Raw genomic sequence first — 23,906 nt, forward strand, 5'->3', positions numbered from 1 at the left:
CTCTCCCCTAGAGCCCATAGTATGAGCGACATTCCTGAAGAGGCTGGGGGAAGGGGAGGCCTCTAGCACCCACCTCAATGGAAGAAACTTAGTTGACCAGCCCTGACAGACAGCTCAGCACAGGATGGCTGAGGACAGCCCCATTGTGCAGCCTAAACACTTCCTTGTTCATTTTACTGTTTGCTGATTCCTGTGTTGCTGAGCCAAGGAGGATCAGGGGCCAGGGAGGATGAGGGAGGTACAGTCCTGGGTCTGTGTGCTGAAGGCTTGGATGTTCATTTTCCCTCATGAAATCAGTCTGTCCTTTCTTGTCCCTATTTCTGCCTGTTCCCCAAGAGAACACAAAGTACTTTCAAGCCAGTGTTTGCATGCTTTCTCTTCATTCTATCTTCACAAATTCATGAGGTAGAGGCCATCATTAGCCTTGTCCTACAGATAACAAAAGCAAGGAACCAGAGGGGTTAGTAAGTTGCCAGGGTCACACAATAAGTAAGCATTTTCATCTATGAACAGTGCCCCCTGCTGGACCTCAGAGGTACCTGGTTTCTGGTGCTGGGCTCCAGGCGGGGGACCTGGACATCAGTGTCCACAGTGCCACACTGGGGCCTGGCTACAGGACAGCCTTCCTGGGGCTCTTGTATTTGTGAATGAATAAGCAAACTGAGTAGAGTTTCCAGTATATTCTCAGCCTGGTTCAGGGAGTTGGTTGGGGGAGGGGGCAAGGAGAGACAGGTGGCCTAGCAAGTAGCTGTCCTCACAACACAATTGCCATCTTTGGGGGTGGGGAACTTAAGTCTGGCATAAAGATCAGATTCACATACAGAGCACTGGGGGAGCATAGTGATCAGCTGGATGACCTTCCTGGAGGAGGAGGAGAGGCTGGCTGGGCTGGGAGGACAGGATGTGAAGAGGAGAACCAGAGGGAGAGCATGAGTATAGAGAAAGCAGGGATTTCAGTCAGCAGGGAAGTAAAAGGGGTTACAGGTGCCTTGGGTTTGAAGCTAGCGTTACGATTCTTGCAATATCGGGGACTGAATCCAGGGCCTTGCACATGCTAGGCAAATGTTCTACCACCTGAGCACCACCAACAACTCCTTACCAATACTTTAAATATGTGCTTTTAACTTTAAAAATTAAAATATATTTATGTGTCTACCATTTATCATTTAAAACTACATTAAACCATTGCCATAAATAGAATGTATAGAACAGAAGGAAAGGGAGGGGAGGGGACCATAAAAATAAGCATAAGGACAACTATATTTATTGCAGCATTATTTACCATAGCTAAGATATAGAACCAACCCAGATGCCCCTCAGTAGATGAATGGATTAAGAAAATGTGGTACATATACATAATGGAATTCTATGCCTCCATCAGAAAGAATGACATTGCCCCATTTATTAGGAAATGGAAAGACTTGGGAAAAAGTATATTAAGTGAAGTAAGCCAGGGCCAAAGAAACAGGTCCCATGGTTTCTCTTATTTGCAATAACTAGTATATGTCTGAGTCAGGCAGAAAAGGTCAGATAAGTTGAAGTTAGGGAAATGAACCCCAAAGTAAGTATTCAAATGCTTTTTTCTTTCATGCTATTGTTTCTAACATATTTATAAAATGATTTCTTTGTTGCTTTGTATGTCCCTCCCCCATGGTATAACCCCTGCTTTCACTGTATTTGATGTTGGTATAATTTGTGGAGGGGAAGGGAAAAAAACAAATTGTTTAAATAGGGCTACAGGTGGACCCATTGAAACAATGAGATGTACGAACTTTACAACTTTAGTGGGGGGGGGATCGGGTGGAGGGAGATGGGAAGGGATGGGAAGAGGAAACAGGAGGAGGCAACAGTGCTTGATAAGAAATGTACTCATTATCTTGCCCATGTAATTGTAACCCCTCTGTACGGTATTTTCACAATAAAAAAAAATAAGCATAAGGGCTAGTCTGTCCCTTTGGAAGGCTGAGCCTGAAGTCTGCCCTCTGTATTAAAAAGAAAAGCACAAAGGTATTAGCTGTTAAAGAGCCCCTAGAGATTCTGTCACTAACTCTTTCCGATTGGAGGCCTTAACTACATTGCATGGACCCCTGATGGCCAGTTCCTTCCATTTCCCCTAAGCCAACATCCACAGAGGTTCTGATCTTTTATCACCACTTGGCTCAAGGTCCACCTGCCCCAACTCCATGACACCCACATGCTTCTCTCTTGCAGGAAATACCAACAGCATCTTTGCCCTGGACTACATCAGTGGGGCACTAACCTTGAATGGCCTGCTGGACCGGGAGAACCCCCTGTACAGCCACGGCTTCATCCTGACTGTGAAGGTAAAGGTCCAGCTGCTGAAGGAAAGGCTGCACATAGGATCCTTCCCTCTGCCTGGTACCAAACCAGGGGCTGTAATCAGAGCCCCAGGGGCAGGGGACAGCCATCATCGGGGCAAGACTGCTCATTTCCTCATGTCCACCACTACCACTCACCCAGGCTGAACTTCCAATCCCATCCTAGACCCAAGGGAGGATTTCAGGTGCTCCTTCCCTTTGTCCATGGATCTAAATTAGCTACAGTCACCTTGAATTGTTGTCTTTGACCCTGCCTGAGCTTTAGGCCCATTTCTAAGTGTCTGGCTTTCCCTAGCAGTGATCAGGAAGGGTGCAGAGCTGCTAGGGGCCCCACCTGGAAAGTGTGATGGTACTGTAGCCCCCATCCCCTGCAGCCACTCCTCACTCATACCTAGCTTTAATTAAAATCAACAACTTGCAGAGCCATTTTCTGGAAAGCTCATTTCAGGGGCTGGATTGTACCTGGGCCACAAGGGACCTGTCACAAAGTAGTGAGGAGAGATCAAAGCAAGGGTTCTGGGGAAGGAGGCCCTACCATGCTCCTGGGAGGATGGGTAGCTGACTGGGCCTTCACTTCTCCCTCAGCCATGAAGGCCTGTGGCAATGATGACCTGTTCCTGTTGGCCATGGATGCCCATAGCCCCTTCCTCTCACTTCCTCTTACTGTCTGCAGGTGTAAGTCAGCCAGAGGATTCAGTAACATAGTCTTTCCCTTCCCAGCTCCAGCGCCCCTGCCAGGTCCCCCTCCTATCCTGTCCCCCTCACAACCAAAGCCAGGTGTCCCCTCCAGAATAAAAGCCCCTTTCTAGTACCAGTACTGCCACCACCTTACCACAGGACCTTGTGCTCAGTATTTCTGCCGTTATATAAAGTGTGAAGCTGGGATCTCTAATATGGGTGGGGCCTCCGAATCACTGGGGGTGAGTGAGAGACGTCTCTTCCGGAGTCTCATTCAGACAGATGGATACTAATGCTTGGGGTCAGATCTGGGAGCAAGTATTTTGGGGCTTGGGGCTCTAGGTAGAGTGTAGATGCCTAACGGTCTAGATTATTCCATTTTTCTGCCAGAGTACAATCCAGGCCTTCCTGGGGCCTAATAGTGTTTGCAGGAAGTGCTCAAATAAGTCTGTGTGTGTGTGTGTGTGTGTGTGTGTGTGTGTGTGTGTGTGTGTGTGTGTGTACTAGGATTTAAATTCAGAACCTCATGCTTAGTCAGCTAGAGTTCTACCATTTAAACCACTCCTCTAGCTCTGCCTTTTGCTGATTATTTTTGGAGCTGTGAAGACTTTTCAGCCTGGGCTAGTTTTTAACCACCATTCTCTGGATTTCAGCCTCTTAAATAGTTAAGATTAGAGGCATAAGCTATCACCTGGCAGCACTAGAGCTTAACTCAGGATTCAGCTCTTATTGGGAAAGTGTTCTACCTACTACTTGAGCCTACCCTGAGCCCTCAAGTGAGTCCTGATCAGCCACTAGCACAAAACCTTGGCCTCACTTTACCAGCTGCCAAATTGAATAGACTTTCCCTTCACCCCTTGATGAACCCAAAATCTGCCCTCCCAGCTCACTTCCTTGTCAATTCTGTAATTTCATTGCCTGAATTTGGAACCTACTAGGTGTGTCCTTGTACAAGCTACTTACGTTCTCTAAGTCTCTGTTTCCTAATAGGAGGACAGCACAATGAGATCTTCCTCCTGAGGCCATGGTAGGGATTAGTTGGGGCAGTTTGATTTGACTCACAGTGTCTAACATTGAGAAAGTGCCCCGTAGATGCTGGTTGTGGTGTGATTGTGGCCGCCTTCACCCTGGGGCAACTGTTCTCTGTCTGCAGGGCACAGAGCTGAACGACGACCGCACCCCGTCTGATGCCACAGTCACCACAACCTTCAACATCCTGGTCATCGACATCAATGACAATGCCCCAGAGTTCAACAGCTCTGAGTACAGTGTGGCCATCACCGAACTGGCACAGGTTGGCTTCGCCCTCCCCCTCTTCATCCAGGTGGTGGACAAGGACGAGGTGAGTCCCCAGAACACTCGGTCCCATCCAGACTCACTGCCCCTGCCTGGGCTGTGCAACCCTGGGAGGGATGGCTAAGAGTTTTTGGGCTCCCAGAACCTCAGTTAGCAAATAGAAACAAGCCTGCACCCTGTTTTTTCTATGTTCTGTGGATAAACAAGACCACAAAAAGTTAAATTATTGCAGTGTGCCAGCTACACCCTGTGCAAACCTTTGAGCCCACAGTTTTGATAGGTAGGCATTTATCTAGAAGGCATATGATACCATCTTCATGCTAATCATATGTGTACATTAAAAAGCATTCACAAATTTTAGAAAGTCAGGCCAAGCTTGGTGCCTCACACCTGTAATCCTAGCTAGTTGGGAGTGGTTCAAGGCTAAAATGGGTAAAAATCATTCCAGAGACTCCTATCTCAAACAATCCCAGCCACCCAGGAAGTGTAAATAGGAAGATTTCAATCCAGGCTGGCTTACAGGCAAGCAAGACCTTGTTCAAGAAAATAATGAGAGAAAAAAGAACTGGGGTATGACTCAGTGCAAATCCTGAGTTCAAACCCCAGTATAACAAATAACAACAAAAAAGAAAGTTATGACAGACCTTAACTGTATTCCCCACCTTTGATGGGTCACCATCAAGCCACCAGTTTAGAGGCTTCTAGATAGGCCACATCTTTAACAGGAAGGCAGATTCCTGATTTAAATGCAATTTAGGCCCTGTTTTCCATGCCAGGTGCTCACTCAAAGGACATGAGTGTTTTCTAGGCAGGGGAAGATGTTCCCAGAGAGATGCAGGACCCTTGGGTCAACTTTTCCCCCCAGCCCTGCCACACTCCATATCATCAGAGGGAGGGAGAGAAGGAGAAGGAAGAGGAGGGAGAAAGGGCCAGGCCTGTATGGGAATGGCATCTTCCTCTCAAAGACCCACCCTGCTGCCTCTTTCCCTCCTCTCACCAACCAAGCAGAAGGTGCTGTGTTAATGGGATGCAGGACTCCATCTGTGACCTGGCTTTGCCTTCCCTGCTCAGAAGTTCCTCAGGTTTCTCAGCCTGAGCTTTCTTCACTCACTCCTCCTCCCTCCAGCCTCTGCCAGCCTTGCTGCAGGCTGGACTGCCCCCGAAATAGCCCCTCTCCTCTCTGTATCCTGTCAGCTGCTGTGTGCTGTCCGTCTAGGGTAACTAAGTGTGTATTGAGTTTGGGAGCATCAACTATAACCTATGGTCCCTGTCCTAAGAAGCCAACAGTGTTTTGTTTTATTTTATTTGAGCATCTTAAAACAGCTATAACCATGTAGAACTTCCTAAAGGTAGAGATAAGGAAGTAAGGTTTTGGTGGAGTTTTTGTTTGTTTGCTTTGCTGTTCTTGGGCTTGAACTCTGGGCCTAGGCTCTGCCCCTAAGCTTTTGTGCTCAAGTATGGTACTCTACCACTTGATCCACAGCTCTACTTCTGGCTTTTTCTGTGATTAATTGGAGATTAGTTTTACAGACTTTTCCTGCCCGAGCTGGCTTAGAACCTCAATCCTCAGCTCTCAGCCTCCTGAGCAGCTAGTTTTACAGGTGTGAGCCACCAGCACCCAGTTAAGTTCTAATATTTTCTCACACAAAATTGGATCGTGTTGCTACCCCTACCCTAGTGTGCCGAACCCCCATTTTAGAGACAGTTGTGTGAGTGAGAACCTCAGAACACAATCCATTCTTGATTTTACAGAATAAAACACAAGAGAAGGGAAAGTGCTATGCCAGCATGGGACCCATGGTCTTAGACCTGCAGGTTCAGCTGAGGAAGGAGCATGGGCTGGGAGGATCAGGTCAGCTCTGGGGAAGGAGGGAGCCTCTGGCTGAGCTGTGGAATGTCAGGGAGACTGGTGGTGAGGCCTGGGGCCCATGGAAGCCAGGCAGCAGAAACCTAGAGGTAGTGGTAGACCAGGAAGTAATGCACAGGAACAATGCAGGGATCAAGCCATGCAGGTGGGCTGAGACCCAGGGTGGATACTTGCACTTGATCTTAGAGACAATCCAGTGGAGAGGTAACAGGAGCTGTGTGTACACACAGAGCCTGTGTTTAAGTCCAGTCTGCTATTAACTATCTCCGTGACCTCAGATGAATGAATGACCCCATCTAATCCTCCCTCTCCTCCAGTGTTTCAGAACAAATGAGAAAGACAATGTATCTGTCAGTTTCTGCTGCAGTAACAAGTTAACTACCCTCCACCACCCCCCACCCCCACTCACCAGCACAATCTTATTTCTGACTTGGGCTACTTGTCCAGCAGGGGTCTGGAGCTGCATGGTCACTTGTCACTCTAGGGCACAATGTGCAGTTCTGTGGGTCACTGCAGAAGGGGGAAAGACAGCTGGGGGCTGAGTACCAGGTCTTTAGCACTTCACTGCACAAGCTAGCCTTGTGACTTCTAATAGCAGCCTGCTGGTCGCGTGCTACCACTTTACCTCCTGCAGGGTGGGGGACAGTGGGAAAAAGCTTTGCATCAGAAGGCATGAGCTAGGTATGCAGTGAGGAGGAGAGAGATGGAGATATACTCAGGGCTTGACACAGAAAAATCCTTGCCATCCTCACTGTTTGCCAGCTGCAACTTCTGCTCCGGCTGGGACCCATAAGTATCATGCAGACCTTGCTTCCCACAGCTGGCTGCAGGGGTCAAGGCCATGCTAACCTTACTTCCAGTTTTCTCTTAGGCTCCCTTTATTGGAAGCCTGTCTCTAGCGTCTGTAGGAACTTACAGAGTTGCCCCGCCCCCCAGCCTCTGGTGAGCACTGCCTAGATAGCACAGCTGCTAGAGACTTTAGAACCCTAAAGAACTACTCATTGGGTTCCATGTCTACCTGCCTCCAGTAGGTGGCCCGGAATCTCCCCGTGGAGTCTCAGCCTCCTCTCCATGGGTTCAGCTTCTCCAGAGCATAGGGAGGTACAGAGAGGAGGACTGACAAAAGCGGGGAGGTTACCCAGAGGCCCCAACTGGAAGTCCTGAGGTTATCAGGCCTCATCCAGTCCCAAGTAGGGCTGTAGCCCAATCTTCCATCCTTAGCTGTGGCTCAGGAAGAAAGTCTCATCTGCTTATGTCTCATCTGTGCTACTTTGTGCCCCATCTCTTTGCCATTGGCAGAACTCAGAGGTATTCAGGTCCAGGGAAGAGTCAGAGAAGACATGCCTGAACCCCTAGGTTCAGGGCTCGGCCTCTTTGGGACAGGAATGCCAGACACAGGCTGTTGGTCTGGCCCAATATCTGAGATCTGGAGAAAGGCAATAAAACAACTACTGAAGAGACCTAAAACCACCTGACCTCACTCCTTTTCTGAGGGGAGAACATGTCTTATTGGGATTTGTGGCTAGGTTCATGGTGACTGGTCTGGCTCAGATTTAACCCAGGGAAGAAAGCTTGCAAAGACCAGATCCCTTTGTTCCGGGCTCTGTAGCACGGGGGCAGTCGCTGGCTGTCCCCATGGCTGTGACCTGATGATGTGAGTGCATGATATCCTTGCTCTGTGTCTCCTCATGGCACTGAAGGGTCCACATACCAGCCCGGTGGCAGGTGGGCTTGCTCTGCAGGGACACACAGTGATGATGGTGGTTGTTGGACTGCTGTGGCCCAGGGCTTCTTCCAAGCGGGGTTCCAGGCTGGGTAGGAAGCATGATCCCAAGAGTCCACTGTGGGGCAGTAAAGGGTGGCCAGTGGAACCCAGAAAAGGAAGGAGGAAGTGGCTGAAACTCTCAGTAAGAACTTTGTGGCAGTGGATCCTTACCTAGGGGGCTGATATAACAACCCCTAGAAGATGTCTGCACCCCTTGTCTCAGACCTCCTACTGGATCTCAGGCTCCCCCAAGCCCATTGACAACAGCAGAGGTGCAATGAAGAAGCTGTTGCTGTCCCCCAACCACTCCACAGCATTCACTGTCAAGTCTCAAGGAGTAATTTCTTCTCCTCCTTTGCCTGGCTGTAGAAAATTCACTGAGGGCCAGGGAAGAAAGGGCTGTGGGTGGGCTGCATATAACAACAGCTCATTTATGCTGTATGACAGTTGAAATGCAAATAGATGGTTGTAATGCAGATGTAAAAAGACCCAAAAGTCAGCCTGGGTGGGAACTCATCTCCCAGTTTCAAATTACAAGCTCAGCAGCATCACTCCTCACTACCACCGCCTGCCCTGAGATTTCCAGTTTTCCTATAGCTCTATGGAACCATGGTACATAAGCTATGTGTTCATCCTCTTGGATCTTACCCACCCTTACCCACGCTTTGGCCCACTGCCTGCCCTTATGCTTTCTCTAGTATGGCCTGGCCTCTCCTGGCCTGCCTGCAGCCCCCAGCCTACCTTCTTCACAGGCCCCAGCATCCTGGTTTCCCCTCTGGAAAGGAGACTTCTTTGGGATGGCTGGTGTTTTTTGTGTAGTTGTCCTACCCAGATGCCAGTAGATTATCTGTCTGTCTCCCCCTTAGGAGGGAGACTGGCCCTGCCTCAGCTGTTTCACAAATACCAGGGAGAGAGTTGTTTTCAATGTTCTGTGCCTGGTACAAGACCCCACCCCATTGGTCCACATAGCTGAAAATTGCCAGTCCTGCCTGCAGCTATCAGTAATGTTGTTCCTGCACCTTTTCCAGTCAGTGGGGCTATGTGGGGCCAGCTGGAGGCTCTCTGCAGGTTTGCCATCTCCTTCTCACAATATTTACAAGAAGCCAAGGAACCCCGGCCCTTACATTGTAAGCCTGAAAGTCCAAGGACAGTGCCCTTAAGAATTGTCACAGAGGAAACAAAGGAGGAGGCTGCAATGCTTGGTAAGAAATGTACGCATTATCCTGCCCATGCAATTGTAACCCCTCTGTACAGTATGTTCACAAATAAAATAAAATAAAATTTAAAAAAAAAAAGAATTGTCACAGAGGAAATCTGAGGGTGCAGCTGGGGTGTGGTAGGCATCTGCTTAACAGGCAGGAGAGTGTGAGTTTAAACCCCAGCACCTAAAAAGAACTCTTCCAGGAGAACCCTGAGCACACATTGTCTTTGTGACATAGGCTGTCTCATTTAAAGTGGTCCAAGGGGCACTGATCTGGCACATGCAATGCCAGATTTGATCTCCAACCAAACCAAAACAACAACACAACAAAAGACTAGTTGTCACACCTTTAATCTCAGCACTTGGAATGCTGAGGTAAGAGGATCTCAAGTTCAAGGCCAGTTTGGGCTGCATTGTTAGACCTTATCTGAAGGGGGCCTAAGAGTTTGAACTCTGACCCTGACACTCCACTGCTGGACCTGCTCAGACATGCAGGGAAGGTGGCAGAAAGAGTGCCAGCCAGATTCTCAGCCCAGCTCTGCCCCATCAAATCCTGTCCCCTCTATGCCTCCTGTCCACCTCTGGGAAAGCATCTGTAGGGCCAGGGTTTGTTTCCATCTGAGAGGCCTCAGGCAGGGAGGGTGAGGTGCTGGTGCATCATCACAGGGCAGGCCTGACAATGCCCCAACGCAGGATCTGGGTCCTCATCTTACCCACATTTCCCAGGATACCTACGCATCCACCCAGAACAACCCTCACAGTTCACGATGAGAAAGATAGCTGGTTTAAAAATAGATATGAGGGCTTTGAAGCCAGACTGCCTGGGTTGCAACCTTGGCTCTGCCACTTTTGCTCTGTGGAATCTCAAGGGACATGTTTGTGCTGTGATTCTGTTTTCTTATCTGTAAAATAGACAGTGGCCATAGCTACCACCCAGAACTAGAATTGCTGTGAGGTAGGAGTGTGTGTGTGTGTGTGTGTGTGTGTGTGTGTGTGTGTGTGTGTGTGTGTTTGTGTTTAGAACTGAGCCTGCCTTATCCAAGGCATTCTGGATACATTAATCCTTATAACTCATGTCCCAACTCCTGGTAAATAGATGCTATTTTGCCCTTGTCAGTGAGCCAGGAAGGTTCAGAGAGGCTTGAATAAGATCACACAGCTAGTGGATCATGGAGATTGGCCTTGAATCTCAGCCATGGGCTTCATGTGTAAGCCTCAGGGCTCTCCATTTGTAGACATGGCTCCCCCCAATTTCTCCCATCTCAGTTTTCCAAATGCTATTAATTTCCCCTTCCACTTTTCCGCTCAGAGCATAAGGGACAGATAGGGGCAGGCACGGCCAGATAGAACTGCTAAAAAATGGGAAATTGTGGCTCTGTTTGGGGCATCAGACAGGTGAGATCCTCTGCCTGCCTGTGTGGGCAAAGGCCAGCCTCCTCTAGCAAGAGACCAGGGCCTCCAGGGGGTCCCCCCAACCCTGGAAATGCAGAGGCTTTGGACCCACTAGAAGACCAGCATACAGAGTGGGTCCCCCCGCCACACCCTTGGCATGGCCAGTAGGAAGGAGGACCTGGACCTGAACCACAGAGGTGATCAGAGGCACATCTGCCACAAGCCTGTTCCTCTTTCAGGCAGATGACACGGTTTATTTATTTGAGAGATATAGGGGGGGAAATCACCTCCCCAAGGAGAAGACATCACCAGTAAATAAAAGCAAGCAAATGAGAGAGAAAAAGAGAGAGAAAAGGCACGGTTCAGAATTCTGGCTTTGCTGAGTGGGAGGGGCAGCAATCACTCTGGTTTCCCTGCTAATCCCAGTCTTTATTTTTATCCATCACCCTCATTTTCCATTCCACATGTGTTCCAAGCCTGAAAGGGAGCCACCACCACAATCTTGTAGTTATTTAAATTTATTTTCACATTTGTTCCTGTTAGTTTGTCCAGGCTGTGGTGTCGCTGTGCTCCTGTAGAGCCCAGGGGCTCTCTCTCTTTCAGTCCAGAGGTTCTTAACATAGGGAGAAAAGGGGTACCACTCACTCCTCCCCCAGGCATCCACAAGGATGGAAGAAGACCCTGCATCTTCCAACTCACAGAACCTACCCCCAGAGTCCTCCCTTAGTTATAGATGTAGACCCAGCCACCACTCCAGTATAATGCAGTTAGTTGGCTGTGATTTTGACCCCCAAGAAGCAATCTCCCATATGATCCAATCACGTTACAGGAATCTCAGAATACTCTGTGTGCCTGCCCCACTCTGAAATTACATCGGATGTCAGACCCAGTGCTGAATCTCATTATTTAATGTGTGCTGAAGCATGGGTACAACTACAGATAGCTTTTTAAACACTTGGATAATTGTATTTCAGGATAGCTAGTAGAGGTTGATCTTCATTTTCTTATTTATTTTATTTTGTGCTGGTCCTGGAACTTGAGTTCAGGGCCTGGGTGCTATCTCTGAGTTTTTGTGCTCTATGACTTGAGCCACAGCTTCACTTCCTGGGCTTTTGGTAGTTAGAGATAAGTCTCATGGACTTCCTGCCCAGGCTGACTTCAAACTGTGAACCTCAGATCTCAGCCTCTTGAGTAGCTAGGATTATAGACATGAGCCACTGACACTAAGTAATTTGGGTCCTCTTATTTTATTTTATGCAGTTAAAAACATTCTGAGAAGGAAGTTTGTGGACTTCAGCAGACTGCTCTGGGGGGGTGGGTTACTTGGCATAAAAAGTTCCTGTCTTCACTGACAGGGGATCCTCCCACTCCCCATCCCCATCCCCCAGAGCTCCTTTGAGTTTGGCATCCTGAGTTACCCACCCAGGTAGGATGGGGATCAGAGAGGAGACAGGACCAGTTTCTCCGGTCACATGGCCCCATGCTTCTGTAGCTGGGGGTCTGCTTTGTGCTTTGTGTCCCTCTGGAAAGTGATCACAGATGCTCTTTACTCTCCCTCCCCGCTGATGTCACCCATGACATGGATCTCCATGTCCAATTGTCCTAAGCAATTGGACCAGACTCTAAGCACTAAAAAGCAGTGAGAAAAAGAGGGAGGTGGCAGACAGAAGATTCTAGACACTCCATTATCCATCCCAACCTTTCTCTCCCATTAACCAGACCTGTAATTAGCATCTGGTTGCAAATCTCCCACTTTGCACTGCCCCTGGGGGAAGTAGAGGAAGAGCTCCTCCCCACACCCTCCCCTGGCTCTGGTTTTACTCCTGAAGTCACTCAGAGAGGAGCTAGGGTTTTGGGCTTGCGGAGAAAGCTCCAGTTCAGGGAACAACAGAGGTAGGCAGATAGGAAAGAGAAGCCAGCATGGCCCTTGCCCATGCCCTAGGCCAAGGTACCTGTCCCAGCTATTTGTATTTCTAGAATGTTCTCTTGTGCTTCTGCCTCCTAGAGGGGGTTACAGATTTTGTATACCTGTGTACTTGCAGCAGTCCCCAGAGTCCCTGGTGCCTGGATGATCACTCTCCAGTGGGCAGGGGGTTTGTTTGCAAGGCTTCTGTTGCTCTCCCCCTCCCCCCCACTCTCCTCGCAAGATCAAGGCTCTCCAGGAAAATACAAGCTGTGTTCAAAGCAAATCTGTTGTGGAACAGGAGAGCCCCATTTGTGCATTTTCCCATTAATTTCTCCCCAGTTGCCTTCACTGTGGCTCGTATTGCCACCGTGGTGATTATTAGGATTTTCTGTCCATGGCTGTGTCCCATGGTGTAATTCCTCCTGGCGCCCCATACTCCATCCTCCCTGAGGACCAGAGGGTGTCCATGGTGTGATTCAGGCAACTCCTAATTTAGCCTCATCCTAAGTGTAATTAGCATGCTATTTGCAGAGGCCCTGGCCACTGCAGGGGTGTGACACCCTGGCCTATTTGGCAGCTACAGTGCCAACATCCCTCCCTTACCACCCCCCCACCCCCATGCAGGCTCCTGAGCAGGAATAGCTGGGTAAGGAAGTGGAGGAACTGTTTTATCTAAGGAGTCACACTCTAAAAGCATGGCTGGCCGTCCTGAACACCCCTACTGGGATGGATCAGAAACAGAACTGACAAATCTCACCCCACACACATACACCCTTGTCCTCTTCATCCCTGGCTGATCCATGACACCTTAGTGCCCACCTCTGCAGGGACCCTGTTCACTCTAGACCATGAGCTCTTCTACATTTCCCCTGCCTGCCACACCCTACACAGTGCTAGCTGTCTCTCCCCATCTTAGAGTCAGGGCAAGAACAGCTCAGCTTGCCTTGCTAGTGTCACCCATCAGCATGGATCATGGCATGAGTCATGGACTGTGAAATGTCCTCAACAAGTCACAGGAACTTGAGTCCCACTGGGCAGGTACAGTGAAGGTGGGCCACCAAGGAAGACAGGAGCCTGCTCTCAGAGCCATGCCAGTTCTGCTTTCCTGGGCTCCTGTTAACTGTCCCCTAAAGTGGGATGACTAGGGCAGAGGGTCAAGGCACTGCCCAGCAATGGCCAGGCTCACTGTCATAGCTTTGTGATTCATTTGTGAAGGCTTAGGTTAGACAGCCTGGCCCCCACTCCAGGCTGCAGTTTCTCTCTGTTAGAAAGAAATTCATGAAAACGGAATTAAGGGGCGAGAAGAAATCAAGATCAAGAGCATCACATGTTGTTTCATGGTATAAGGGTGCTAAGCATGGGTCTCCACTTCCCAGGTGGATGATAGCTCCACTCATCTCCCCTGAGCAAACTAGGCAAGGAAGATCACAAGAGGCCTCTCGAAGGCTAGCTGGGCAGGCAGGACCCTAGCACCCATGGGCCTGGGGCAGGGAAAAGAGAGATGCACTGTATATGCTCTCTTGGAGGGGAGGAAGGATTTGTTCATTCCCTCACTACCCAACCAGTATTTGTCAAAAGCCTGTTCATCAGTGAACACAGCTTTGTTTTTTTATATTGTGTGTTTCTATATAACACATGATTTAACTTACAGTATATAATATACAGTGTAATAGATGTAATATCCTATATCTATGTAATTATGATTATTGACACAATTTACAATTAATACATATAAGTAATATAATTAATATATAAATATAATTATATAATGTAATAGATATGTATATGTGCATACACACAATTGACATATATGTAAATATATTATTACTATATATTACTATGTATTATAAGATATTATTAAGAACTGAAATTTTGCTTAAGAAGTATACATGGGTCTTCCCTAAGAAACTTCCTGTTTCTTAGCTATTGAACAGACCCTGCCTCTTGAAAATGATTACTCCATGGTAAGAGACTAAAGAAACACACTGGGGCAGGTAGAGAAAACACAAGCTGTGTTTGGAGGTTGGGGAGTACCACGGAGGGAAGGCAGTCCAGGGGTAAGGATCTCTAATAGGTTGATAGAGACCTGTGAAGTGAGGATGTTTGTTAGAAAAGTGTTCCAGGCTGAGAGAAGGGTGAGTGTGAGGCTCTGAGGAGTGCGGAGAAGGCAGCGAGGAAGCAGCCAAAGCCCTGGGTGGGGGAGGAGAGGCTGAACTAGGACTAAAAGGGAGCTTTGAGTGCAGTGATTAGTGGGCTGGAGAGGGGGTGGGGCTAAGAAGGACACCTATCAATAGACACTAATTAGCATTTCCATCTGTGTTTACTTTGCTGTTTTCAGTTTTAATTACCCTCATTAGGAGGTGCCCAAACCTGTCCATCAGCTTTCACTGGGCAACAACTAGCAGCTTTCCTCCCCCTTCCACTTAGCCCCTTTCAGCCTTCAGCCTCCACTCTTCCTGGGCAATTGGGAGGGTTCGTGGTGGGACTGTGCCAGGATGATCCAAATGGATCTCAAGGACATTAAGCTGAATGAAGGAAGCAGGTCCCAAATGTTATTACTGTGTGACTCCAGAACATCTCCAAGCCAGGGGTAGCGAGCCAAGCCAGTGGTGGCCAGGGGCTGGAAGAGCAGCTGCAAAGGGACAAAACAAAGCAGTTTTGGGGATGGTGCAACAGCTTTTTGTCCTGGCAGTAGGGGAGGGTATAGAGAAACTTGTGCATGCTAAAATTCTCAGAAATAGATGACACAAATATTTCTTTCCCCCTGCATGCTAACTTAATAATTAAAAAAAAAAGTTGGGTATGAGCCAGGTGTCAGTGGCACATGCCTGTAATCCTACCTACTCAGTAGGCTGAGATCTGAAAACTGCAGTTTGAAGCCAGCCCAGCCCAAACAAGAAAATCCATGACTCTTTATCTCCAAATAACCACACAAAAGCCAGAAGTAGAGCTGTGGCTCAGATGGTAGATTGCTAGCCTTGAGCACAAAAGCTCAGGGACAAAGCCCAAACCCTGAGTTCAATGTCCAGGACCAGTACACCCCTCTTCCCCACCCCCCACGATAAGGTTGGAGCGTTAAGGACCTTTCCAGCTACTCAGACATGCAACTGGTGAGCCCAGCTCACCAGCACCAGAGGAAGCTTCTAGAAGAATAAACAACACCAACCCACTCTCCACTGTTACAAATCAACAATTGTAGCACACTCTCTAAGACAGCCAGAAAGGCAGGCTGGATGGATTTAAATGCCACCAGGAGTTTGGGCCTAATTCAGCAGGCATTTGGGAGCCATTGATGGTTCTTTAGGGTGAGTGATATCCTCTGAGCTATGCTTTTCAGTTGGTTCATCTGGTTGTGTGGAGAATGAGGGCAGGGCTGAGGGCAGTGGTAAATAGCACCCTGGGTAGGGACCAGATAAGTGGTACAACACTTTGGTGCAATGGGTGAGGATGAGGGTGGGGTTTGGAGTCCCAGCAATGGGTCTTCTCTTCCTCCTCCTCCTCCTCCTCCTCTTTCTTTTTGTCAGTCATGGGGCCTGAACTCTGGGCCTGGGCACTGCCCCTCAGCTCTTTAGCTCAAGGCTAGCACTCTACCACTTGGGCCACAGCACCACTTCTGGTTCTCTCAGTTGTTTATTGGAGATATGTCTCATGGATCTTTCCTGTTTGGGCTGGTTTGAACCATGATCCTCAGATCTCAGCCTCCTGAGTAGCAAGGATTACAGGCGTGAGCCACCGGCGCCCAACTTCATTTTGTTTTTAACAGTAACCCCACAAGGGCAATTTGATGAAGTCACAAAGGAGGTTGGACTCTGTGCCCAGGAATAGGAGGGACAGAAGGAGACAGTCAGATGGTCAGTTGTAACTAGGTTTTGGGAGTATGAGACTCCCACAATGCACTGGGGTGATGGGTTACAAATTAGGAAGAATGAATTCAAAAACACCTGTCCCTCATTTGCCTTAATGTTAAGTGTCCAGTGCATATGATAATTCACTTCCCAGCAGAGCTGGGGCTGGGTATGCCTGGTGCTTCCTCTGAAGAGAGGTGGCATGCATGCTTGTGCAAGTGAGAAACATCTGCTACCTTACACCCCTCTCCTACCCATGAATAATCCACACATCCGAGGTGAGAACTATCGTCCTCTTGCATTCGACCCCTAGAGTGCCAGCTGCCAATCGGATTGAATTAGATTTCACAGGGTTTTTTTTTTTTGCAGTACACGGAATTCACCAGCAAATTACTCTTAAAGAGGGAAAATCAATCATTTGGAGCAGAGATAAGCTGAAGGCAAGGCAGCCTCGGATTGATCCTGTCTGTGCAGGCGTGCGTGGAATTCAACAGATAACCTGGGGGTGGGGAGGAAGGTAAAGAGGGTGAAATATTGAAGAGAATATAGAGGGGAAATATAGGAAAGGGATGGAAATTGGAGGAGGGGTCAAGGAAAGAAGTCATCTTAGTTCAACTGGACAACTATGCCATGCACTTGGGGGCTTATAACCACAGGAACCCTGTGTATGTGTGTGTGTGTGTGTGTGTGTGTGTGTGTGTGTGGGTGGGTGTGTGTGTGTGTGCGCGCGCATGCATGCGTGAAGCTTGAACTTGAGGCCTGAACACTGTCTCTGGGCTTTTTTTTTTTATTAGCTTTTTTTGTTCAAGCCTCTACCATTTGAACCAAAACTCCACTTCCAGCTTTTTGGTGGTTAATTGAAGATAAAAGCCTCACAGACTTTCCTATCTATCTGGCCTTGAATCATAATCCTAAGAGCTCAGCCTCCTTAGTAGTTAAGGAGTGAGCCATGGGCTCCTGGCACCACAGGAACTTTGTACCTCCTGTAGGAAACTAGAAAGTCCAGGATGAAGGCACAAGTAGTTTCCTCATCTAGAGAGACAACTACCTGGATGGTCATCCTGTCACTGTGCCTGAACATGGCAAAGGGTGTGCTTCCCATGTTGCAAGTTGGAGCACTGAGGCAAGAGACAAAGGCCTCCCCTAGTGGTACAGTAAGAGTGACAGCTCCAGAGAAAACAAGTTCCTACCCTCAGACCTGAGCTGCTCAAGCCCAAACCAGGGAGGAGGGAAAAGTCTCTGGGAGGGGAGGGCAGCACCAGCCTTGGCCCTGTGCAGCACAAGTGGTGACTACTCCCAAGGCAGAGCTGGGAGCCTAGAAAGCAGGAAAGAGGGCCGACAGCGCTGAGCTGCCAACCATGCTGAGTGGGTTCCCCTGGAGCCTCAGGTAAAGCTGGGAACAGAAACAGTGAGTTCCATAGGGTCCTCCACTGACCTCAGGACTCTTGACACCAACACGGGAGGCTTGGATTCACTGGCCCAAGGGCATTGGCCCAGATAAGCAGGGAGAAACAGGGGCAGGAGGGAGAAGTTGCTGGCTTTGAAGGGAGGGTGAGAGGAGGGGAGCCTCCTGTCTGCTAAGGGCTGCTTTGCTGTCTGATTGGGGTTAATTAAGCGAAAGGGTGGACAAATGGGTGGTACAGAATACTGTGGACTTTGATTTTCTACCACTCGATAGCATGGATCAGACCTATAGAAAGCACAGTGGGGGAGGGGAGGGAGATCACAGCTGCTGCTCAGGGTGGGGGTGATCATCCCTTAGCCCCTGCACAAATCCCAGCTTCATCCTTCTGCCTGCCTGCCCCTCTCATCCCTGGCCAGGGGCTTGAAATAGCTCCTGGACCCCATGTACTTCTATGATGACTGTGGCTCTTCTTAATTGAACACTTACTCTGTTCTAGGCTGGGCTTGATTCTGAGCCTAGGCCTGAATTCTAGTGCTGTTTTGGCTTCCACTGCTTCCCACTGTAGTCTAGACAGCATTTCTAGGAGGGCAGCACTGGGTTTGGGTCCTTTCTCTGCACTCCAGGACCCTATCCCCCTTCCTAGCTTGGGCTGAAGGGCTTCCCCCAGCCAGCCAGCTGAGCACCCCAGGAACCTCATAAGGACCCTGCTGTTCTTGCTCACAGTGTTCAATGACCCTACCACTTCATCCCAAAGATGGCTTTGGGGGCCAGGTGTGGTGGTGTGCACCTGTAATCACAGCTACTCTGGGGACAGAGGTAGAAGGATGATGTTCTAAAATATATCTGCAAAATAACTAAAGCAGAACAGGGTTCTAAAGCATAACATGGGGGCTCAAGTAAGCACAAGGCTCTGAGTTAAAATCCCAGTACTAAAAAGAAAAGCTATTCTTGATCGTTGCTTTCCTTCCCTATGCCATCCCTAACCCACCTGAGTTTGATCCTTTCTGTTGAGAGGAATTAAGGTCCCTTCAGAGGGTATGTTGTAGTTCTCAGTAGGGTGAGGGTCCTTGGCATTTGAAGTGCAGAGGGAAGAAAATTCAAGAGCCTGCCTTCAGGGAGGTGGGAGAACACAGTTCACAAGTTCAGGAGACAGTGCCTTTCTTCTCCCTTCTCACAGATGGAGAAACTGAGCCAGGAGTGGCATGTAGCTGGGAAGAGGCTAGACAGGTCACCAGCGCTTTGTCACACAGCAGGACTATATGTGTTTGGAGTGGGCAGAGAGTTTAAGAGACAGAGGGACAGAGGTGCCTCTGATGAAGACAGGGAGTCTGGAGGGCATGGCCAGCCTCCCTCCCTTTGGTCATCTGCAGAGGGAAGAACCATCAGGTGGCCACTAGGGCAGCCAAGCTCAGAGAGGAGATCAGGCCAGCCTTACTCTTTGTCCAGGACCGGAAAAGGCCCCTCCAGGGCTGAGGAGGGATGGCCTCCACTTCTAGGACCCAGATGGGTGGGGGCAAGGTTAGGGAGGGGAAGGCAGCCCCTTCTGGCAGCCAGCTGATAAGGCTCTGCCCTCTGCAGGGGGCTGGAAGGCTGCAGTCACCAGCAGCAATGAGGCTGGATTGCAGGGATCCAGCAGTGATTTCGTATTACGACCCCCTCCCAATAAATAAATAAAGCTGAGCCAGACCAGGTCTCCCTGCAAGCAGCTGGCGGCTCCCCAGCCCACCGCAGCTCCTGCCTCGGCTTGGAGACCTGAGGCTGCCACCAATCTGCCTTCTCATCGTCTCTCCCAGCTGGAGGAGAATTTAATCCAGCCGCCTCCTCTCCAACACACACTGGGGCTCCTTTTGATGTCCTCCTTATCTCCCTTTCCAACAAAATCGCCCCTCCACAGCTCCCAGAGAGCCTCCCGCCTCTCCCACACCTCCTTTCCACCCTGCCACAACAGCCCCCCCACCCCGTGGGAAAGGGCACCCTCCATGACCCACTCTTGCCTCTCACAACTCAGAGCTTGCCCCTTGCTTGCGACCTGGACACAGGTACACACAGGTGGTACACAGTAATCTCTGTGCCAGTTCTAGGCAAGACACTGCAATGAGAGAGCTGGAGGCCCAGGGTTAAGAGCTCAGACCAGGTAGGGCAGAGTAGCACATGCCTGTGATCCCAGCACTCAGGAAGCTGCTAGGGGAAGATGGAGTTTGAGGGCAGCCTAGGCTATAGAGCCAGACCCTGTGTCACAGATCAAAGTGGGAGGTTCAAAACCAGGCTGAGCAAGAAAGTCTGTGAGACCTTTGTCTCCAATTAACCAGCCAAAAAGCCAGAAAGTAAAGCTGTAGCTCAAGTGGTAGAGTGCCAGCCTTGAGTGAAAAAGCTGAGGGACAGCACGCAGGCCCTAAGTTTAAGCCCTAGTACTGGTGTGCGTGCGCGCAAGCATATGTGCAGACACAGAGTGTGCGAAATGTGTGTGCAGATTCTGGAAAAGGCAGGATGGGCCCACATGTGAATCCTGCCCTGGCAGCTGCGTAGCTTGAATGGTTAGCTGGTGGCTTCTGTGTCTTTTCTGTAAAAAGGCTGGATTGTGTGTTGATGCCATTGGGCCATGATGAAGTCTGGTGACTGGCACACAAAGTTGTTGGGATGAGAATCCCTAGCCAGGACTGTGGTTAAGGGGATTTGCACCCATTTACCTAACAGGATATATGTGTCAGGCATACCTCCATAACAAGGGCTGGCAGCCACAAGCCATGCTCAAGCAGGAGCCAGTCCTCTGGTCAGGTTGTACAGCAGCAGGCTGAGTATGTGAGGGGACTGCTCAGAAAGTGATCCAGGAGGGTGGGGGCCAGAGGTGGGGAGGTCCTCAGGACAGCAACACATAGGGCCCTGGTTATTTTTGAGATAGGTTCTCACTTCCTATTTAGATACAAGTCTGGACCATAAACTACCTCTGTTTCACTTCCATGATAGCTGTGATGGCAGATACACACCACAGCACCCTGCTATTGGTTGAAGAGGAGGTGTCATCAACTTTCTCCTCTGTCTGCCTAAAGCTATAATCCTCCCAATTTCAGATTCTCAAATAACTAGAATGACAGGCATGAACCACCAGTAACTGGCTTATGCTTTGTACATTTGAACTATTGAAAGATTATTCTTGTGTCTGCTTATCACATCTCTGACATTTTTAATGTTAAGAAAATTAAAACATAGCTGGGCACTTACGGCTTATACAGATAGCTATCTCCTTAGAAAGATAAGGTTGGAAGATTTTAGTTAGAAGCCAGTCTGAGCATAAAGTTCATGAGACTGCATCTCAACAGAAAAGGCTGGGCCTGCCACCACAACTATAGCAGGAAGCATAAATGGGAGGATCAAGGTTCAGGTTAGCCCAGGCAGAGAAAAGCAAGATCCTATCTCAAGAAATACCAGAGCATAAAAAGCCAGAAGTTTGCTTACGTAGAAAATCACCTATCTAGTAAATGTGAAGCCCTGAGTTCATACCCCAGTACCAAGAAGAAAAAGAAAAAAGCTGGGCACTTGTGGCTCACACCTGTAATCCTAGTAATGCTGGAGGCTGAAATCTGAGGATTGTGGTTTGAAGTCAGCCCAGGCAAGAAAGTCCATGGGATTCTTTTTTTTTTTTGGTCGTGGGGCTTGAACTCTGGGCCTGAGTGCTGTCCCTCAGCTCTTCAGCTCAAGGTGAGTGCTCTACCACTTGAGCTACAGCGCCACTTCCGGTTTTCTGGTGGTTTATTGGAGATAGGAGTCTCACAGTCTCTCCTGCCCGGGCTGGCTTTGAACCGCAATCCTCAGATCTCAGCCTCCTGAGTAGCTAGGATTACAGGCGTGAGCCACCAGCACCCGGCCTCCATGGGATTCTTATTTCTAATTAACCACAAAAAGCCAGAAGTGGAGCTTTGGCTTAACAAAAAGCCAGAAGTGGAGCTTTGGCTTAACTGGTAGAGCACTAGCCTTGAGCACAAAAGCTCAGGCCCTGAGTTCAAGCCCCAAGACTGGTAAAAATAAAAGAAAGAAAGGAGGGTAAAAGCAAAAGAGGAAAACATGACAGTTCTGCTGGGCTGTATCCAGGCTCACTTCCCTGTTAAACTTGTGCAATGAGAGGGGGAGAGTAAGGAGAGAACACCCTTGTTGGACCTCATCGAATTTCCTTGGACCCCTGCTCCTATGCTCAGCCCTCCTGTCCTCTAAGCCCCAGGACCCCTGAAGCTGGGTCCACTGAGGCCCCATGGAGCTGCTTCTCTAGTGCAGGGTGAGGTTCTAGGGTCCTCCTCAGCCCTCTTGCTATCCTGACCTAAGGTTCACCACCTTTTCTCTTTGCTTCCTTTCTCCTCCACACCCGTCTGGCTCCTTCTCTCCGGCTCCCTCTTCCTTGTCTCCATCTTCTCTGGCTGACTGACTCCCACTGACAGAACTTGGTAAGTGAGCCTTGACAAGCCGGGGGTCTGGGAGTGGAGGTGTGCTGGGCAATGTGGAGAGGAGGCTTGGCAGGGGGCATTTCTCGGTCCTAGTTGGCTCAGCTCAGACACCCACCTTCCCCAGCCTCCCGGTTCTGTGGGGGGAGAGAGGCACAGTGTTGCCTGTTCAGAGTTGATACACTCCACTGCCTTTGGCTATTAGTGTCCCTTCAGGCATTTAATTGATTCCCTCCATCTGACAGGATGGACCCTCACACCAGAGAGAACTGAAACCCCCACAGCCTAACAGGACCAGAGAAGTGTTTTTCCTATAGTCCGCACGTGGGGAAAGCCCCACATTTAAAGACTTCTAGGGTCAGGGCAACCCTGCTGCCCACTCTCACCAGGAACAGCTTCCAGATGTGAGCCCCCAACTCCCTGATCCCCAACCTCCCCTGCACAGCCAGGAAGATGCCATGCCTACATTGTGGCTATGTATTCCACAGCAAAAAATGCAGCATCACCCTATCCAGGCACTGAGCAGGTGGATTATATCCCCCATCAGGCAATGAAGCCTGGACTGGTGCCCACTAGGCATCCATAGCAATGGCCAGGAGGAGGGTCCTGACTGGGAATCCCCCCCCTCAGGTTCCACCTTGTTGGAGGGGTATCTGTGGGTGATCTCCCCGCAAGACAGGAAAGGAACCAACACTTTGCAAGCATGCTAGACTGTAAGCATAAACAACCCTGCTTACTGGCTCTGAGCTGGGGTCTTCAGAAACAGGAGTGAGCCACACTGTGTTTTGTGTGGCCAGAGTCAGGTGGCTTCTGAGGGTTTTGTGGGCTATAGCTTGGTCAGAACCATCAGAATCACTGAGCTAGAAAGAGGTGGCTCTGGAGCCCCAAAGCAACCCACTGGGAGCAGCAGAGCTCATATGGACATGGCCATGCTGACTGAGCCAGAATCCATTGTCCTCCTGGGCTGTGCCACCCTGTCTTCTGTCACATGTAAGCAAAGCCATGTTCTTCCTGACTGACAAGTCCAGAGGGAGAGATGTCACCTCCTGTTCACCTCCTGTTCCCCCATCCCAGCCTACTTAATTGCTTTCCCCTCCTCCTACTCCCTACCTCTCCCCATTCTCCCCCCCCATGTCCCTTGAGTGTTGTGCTGTCAGGTCCCTCTCCCCAGCTTCAGTCCCTGAGGCTAAAGAAGGACACAGACAAACATGGGAAGGACATTGTGGCAGAAAGAACTAGAAGAAAGTCCCCAAGGCCTAGGCACAGGCAGGAGGCAAGGACTGGAAGCCAGGCCAGCATCTCTTCAGCTCAGCCAGGACCTCACCAAGGGGGCAAGCACATCCTCTCCAGCCTCCAGTACTCCTCCTCCATGCCTCCATAAAGCAGTCCCACTGCCTTGCCCTCCAGTGCCCTCTGCTCCTCCATCCACACGGCCCGCAGGGCCCCAGCTTGCTGCACACTTTCTGACTGGCTTCTCCATCCTCACCCCAGGGTCTGAACAGCATGTTTGAGGTGTACCTGGTGGGCAACAATTCCCACCACTTCATCATCTCTCCCACCTCCGTGCAAGGGAAAGCAGACATTCGCATGCGTGTGGCCATCCCCCTGGACTACGAGACCGTGGACCGCTACGACTTTGATGTAAGCCTTGCTCATGGCACCCCTCCCCTCACTGGGCTGTGGGGGCTCAGGGGACACAGGGAGAGGGGCAGAGCACCACCCTTCAAGTCCTGCCTCCCAGAGAAGCCACTGAGAGACAGGAGACTAAGGATATGTCTGGGA

General features: G+C 49.7%; 1 protein-coding gene across 6 annotated transcripts in view; it reads left to right on the plus strand.

Annotated features, from left to right (window-relative positions):
• Cdh23 (cadherin-related 23) overlaps positions 1-23,906 on the plus strand; it is a 323,607-nt gene that overhangs the window by 145,515 nt on the left and 154,186 nt on the right. For 3 of the 6 annotated variants that reach the window (XR_001175416.1, XM_013025633.1, XM_013025636.1), the window contains exons 9-12: positions 2,212-2,324; positions 4,171-4,359; positions 22,122-22,127; positions 23,616-23,765. Coding sequence is in view for 5 of the 6 variants with exons in the window: in XM_013025633.1 (XP_012881087.1) it covers positions 2,212-2,324; positions 4,171-4,359; positions 22,122-22,127; positions 23,616-23,765 (458 nt within the window). In the remaining variant the exon portion in view is untranslated. Of the gene's footprint in view, positions 1-2,211; positions 2,325-4,170; positions 4,360-22,121; positions 22,128-23,340; positions 23,347-23,615; positions 23,766-23,906 lie in introns of all 6 variants that reach the window. The other 3 variants (XM_013025634.1, XM_013025637.1, XM_013025635.1) reach the window with 2 other exon arrangements.

This window comes from Dipodomys ordii, unplaced genomic scaffold (assembly GCF_000151885.1).
Source record: "Dipodomys ordii isolate 6190 unplaced genomic scaffold, Dord_2.0 Scaffold86, whole genome shotgun sequence".
NCBI classification, from domain to species: domain Eukaryota; kingdom Metazoa; phylum Chordata; class Mammalia; order Rodentia; family Heteromyidae; genus Dipodomys; species Dipodomys ordii.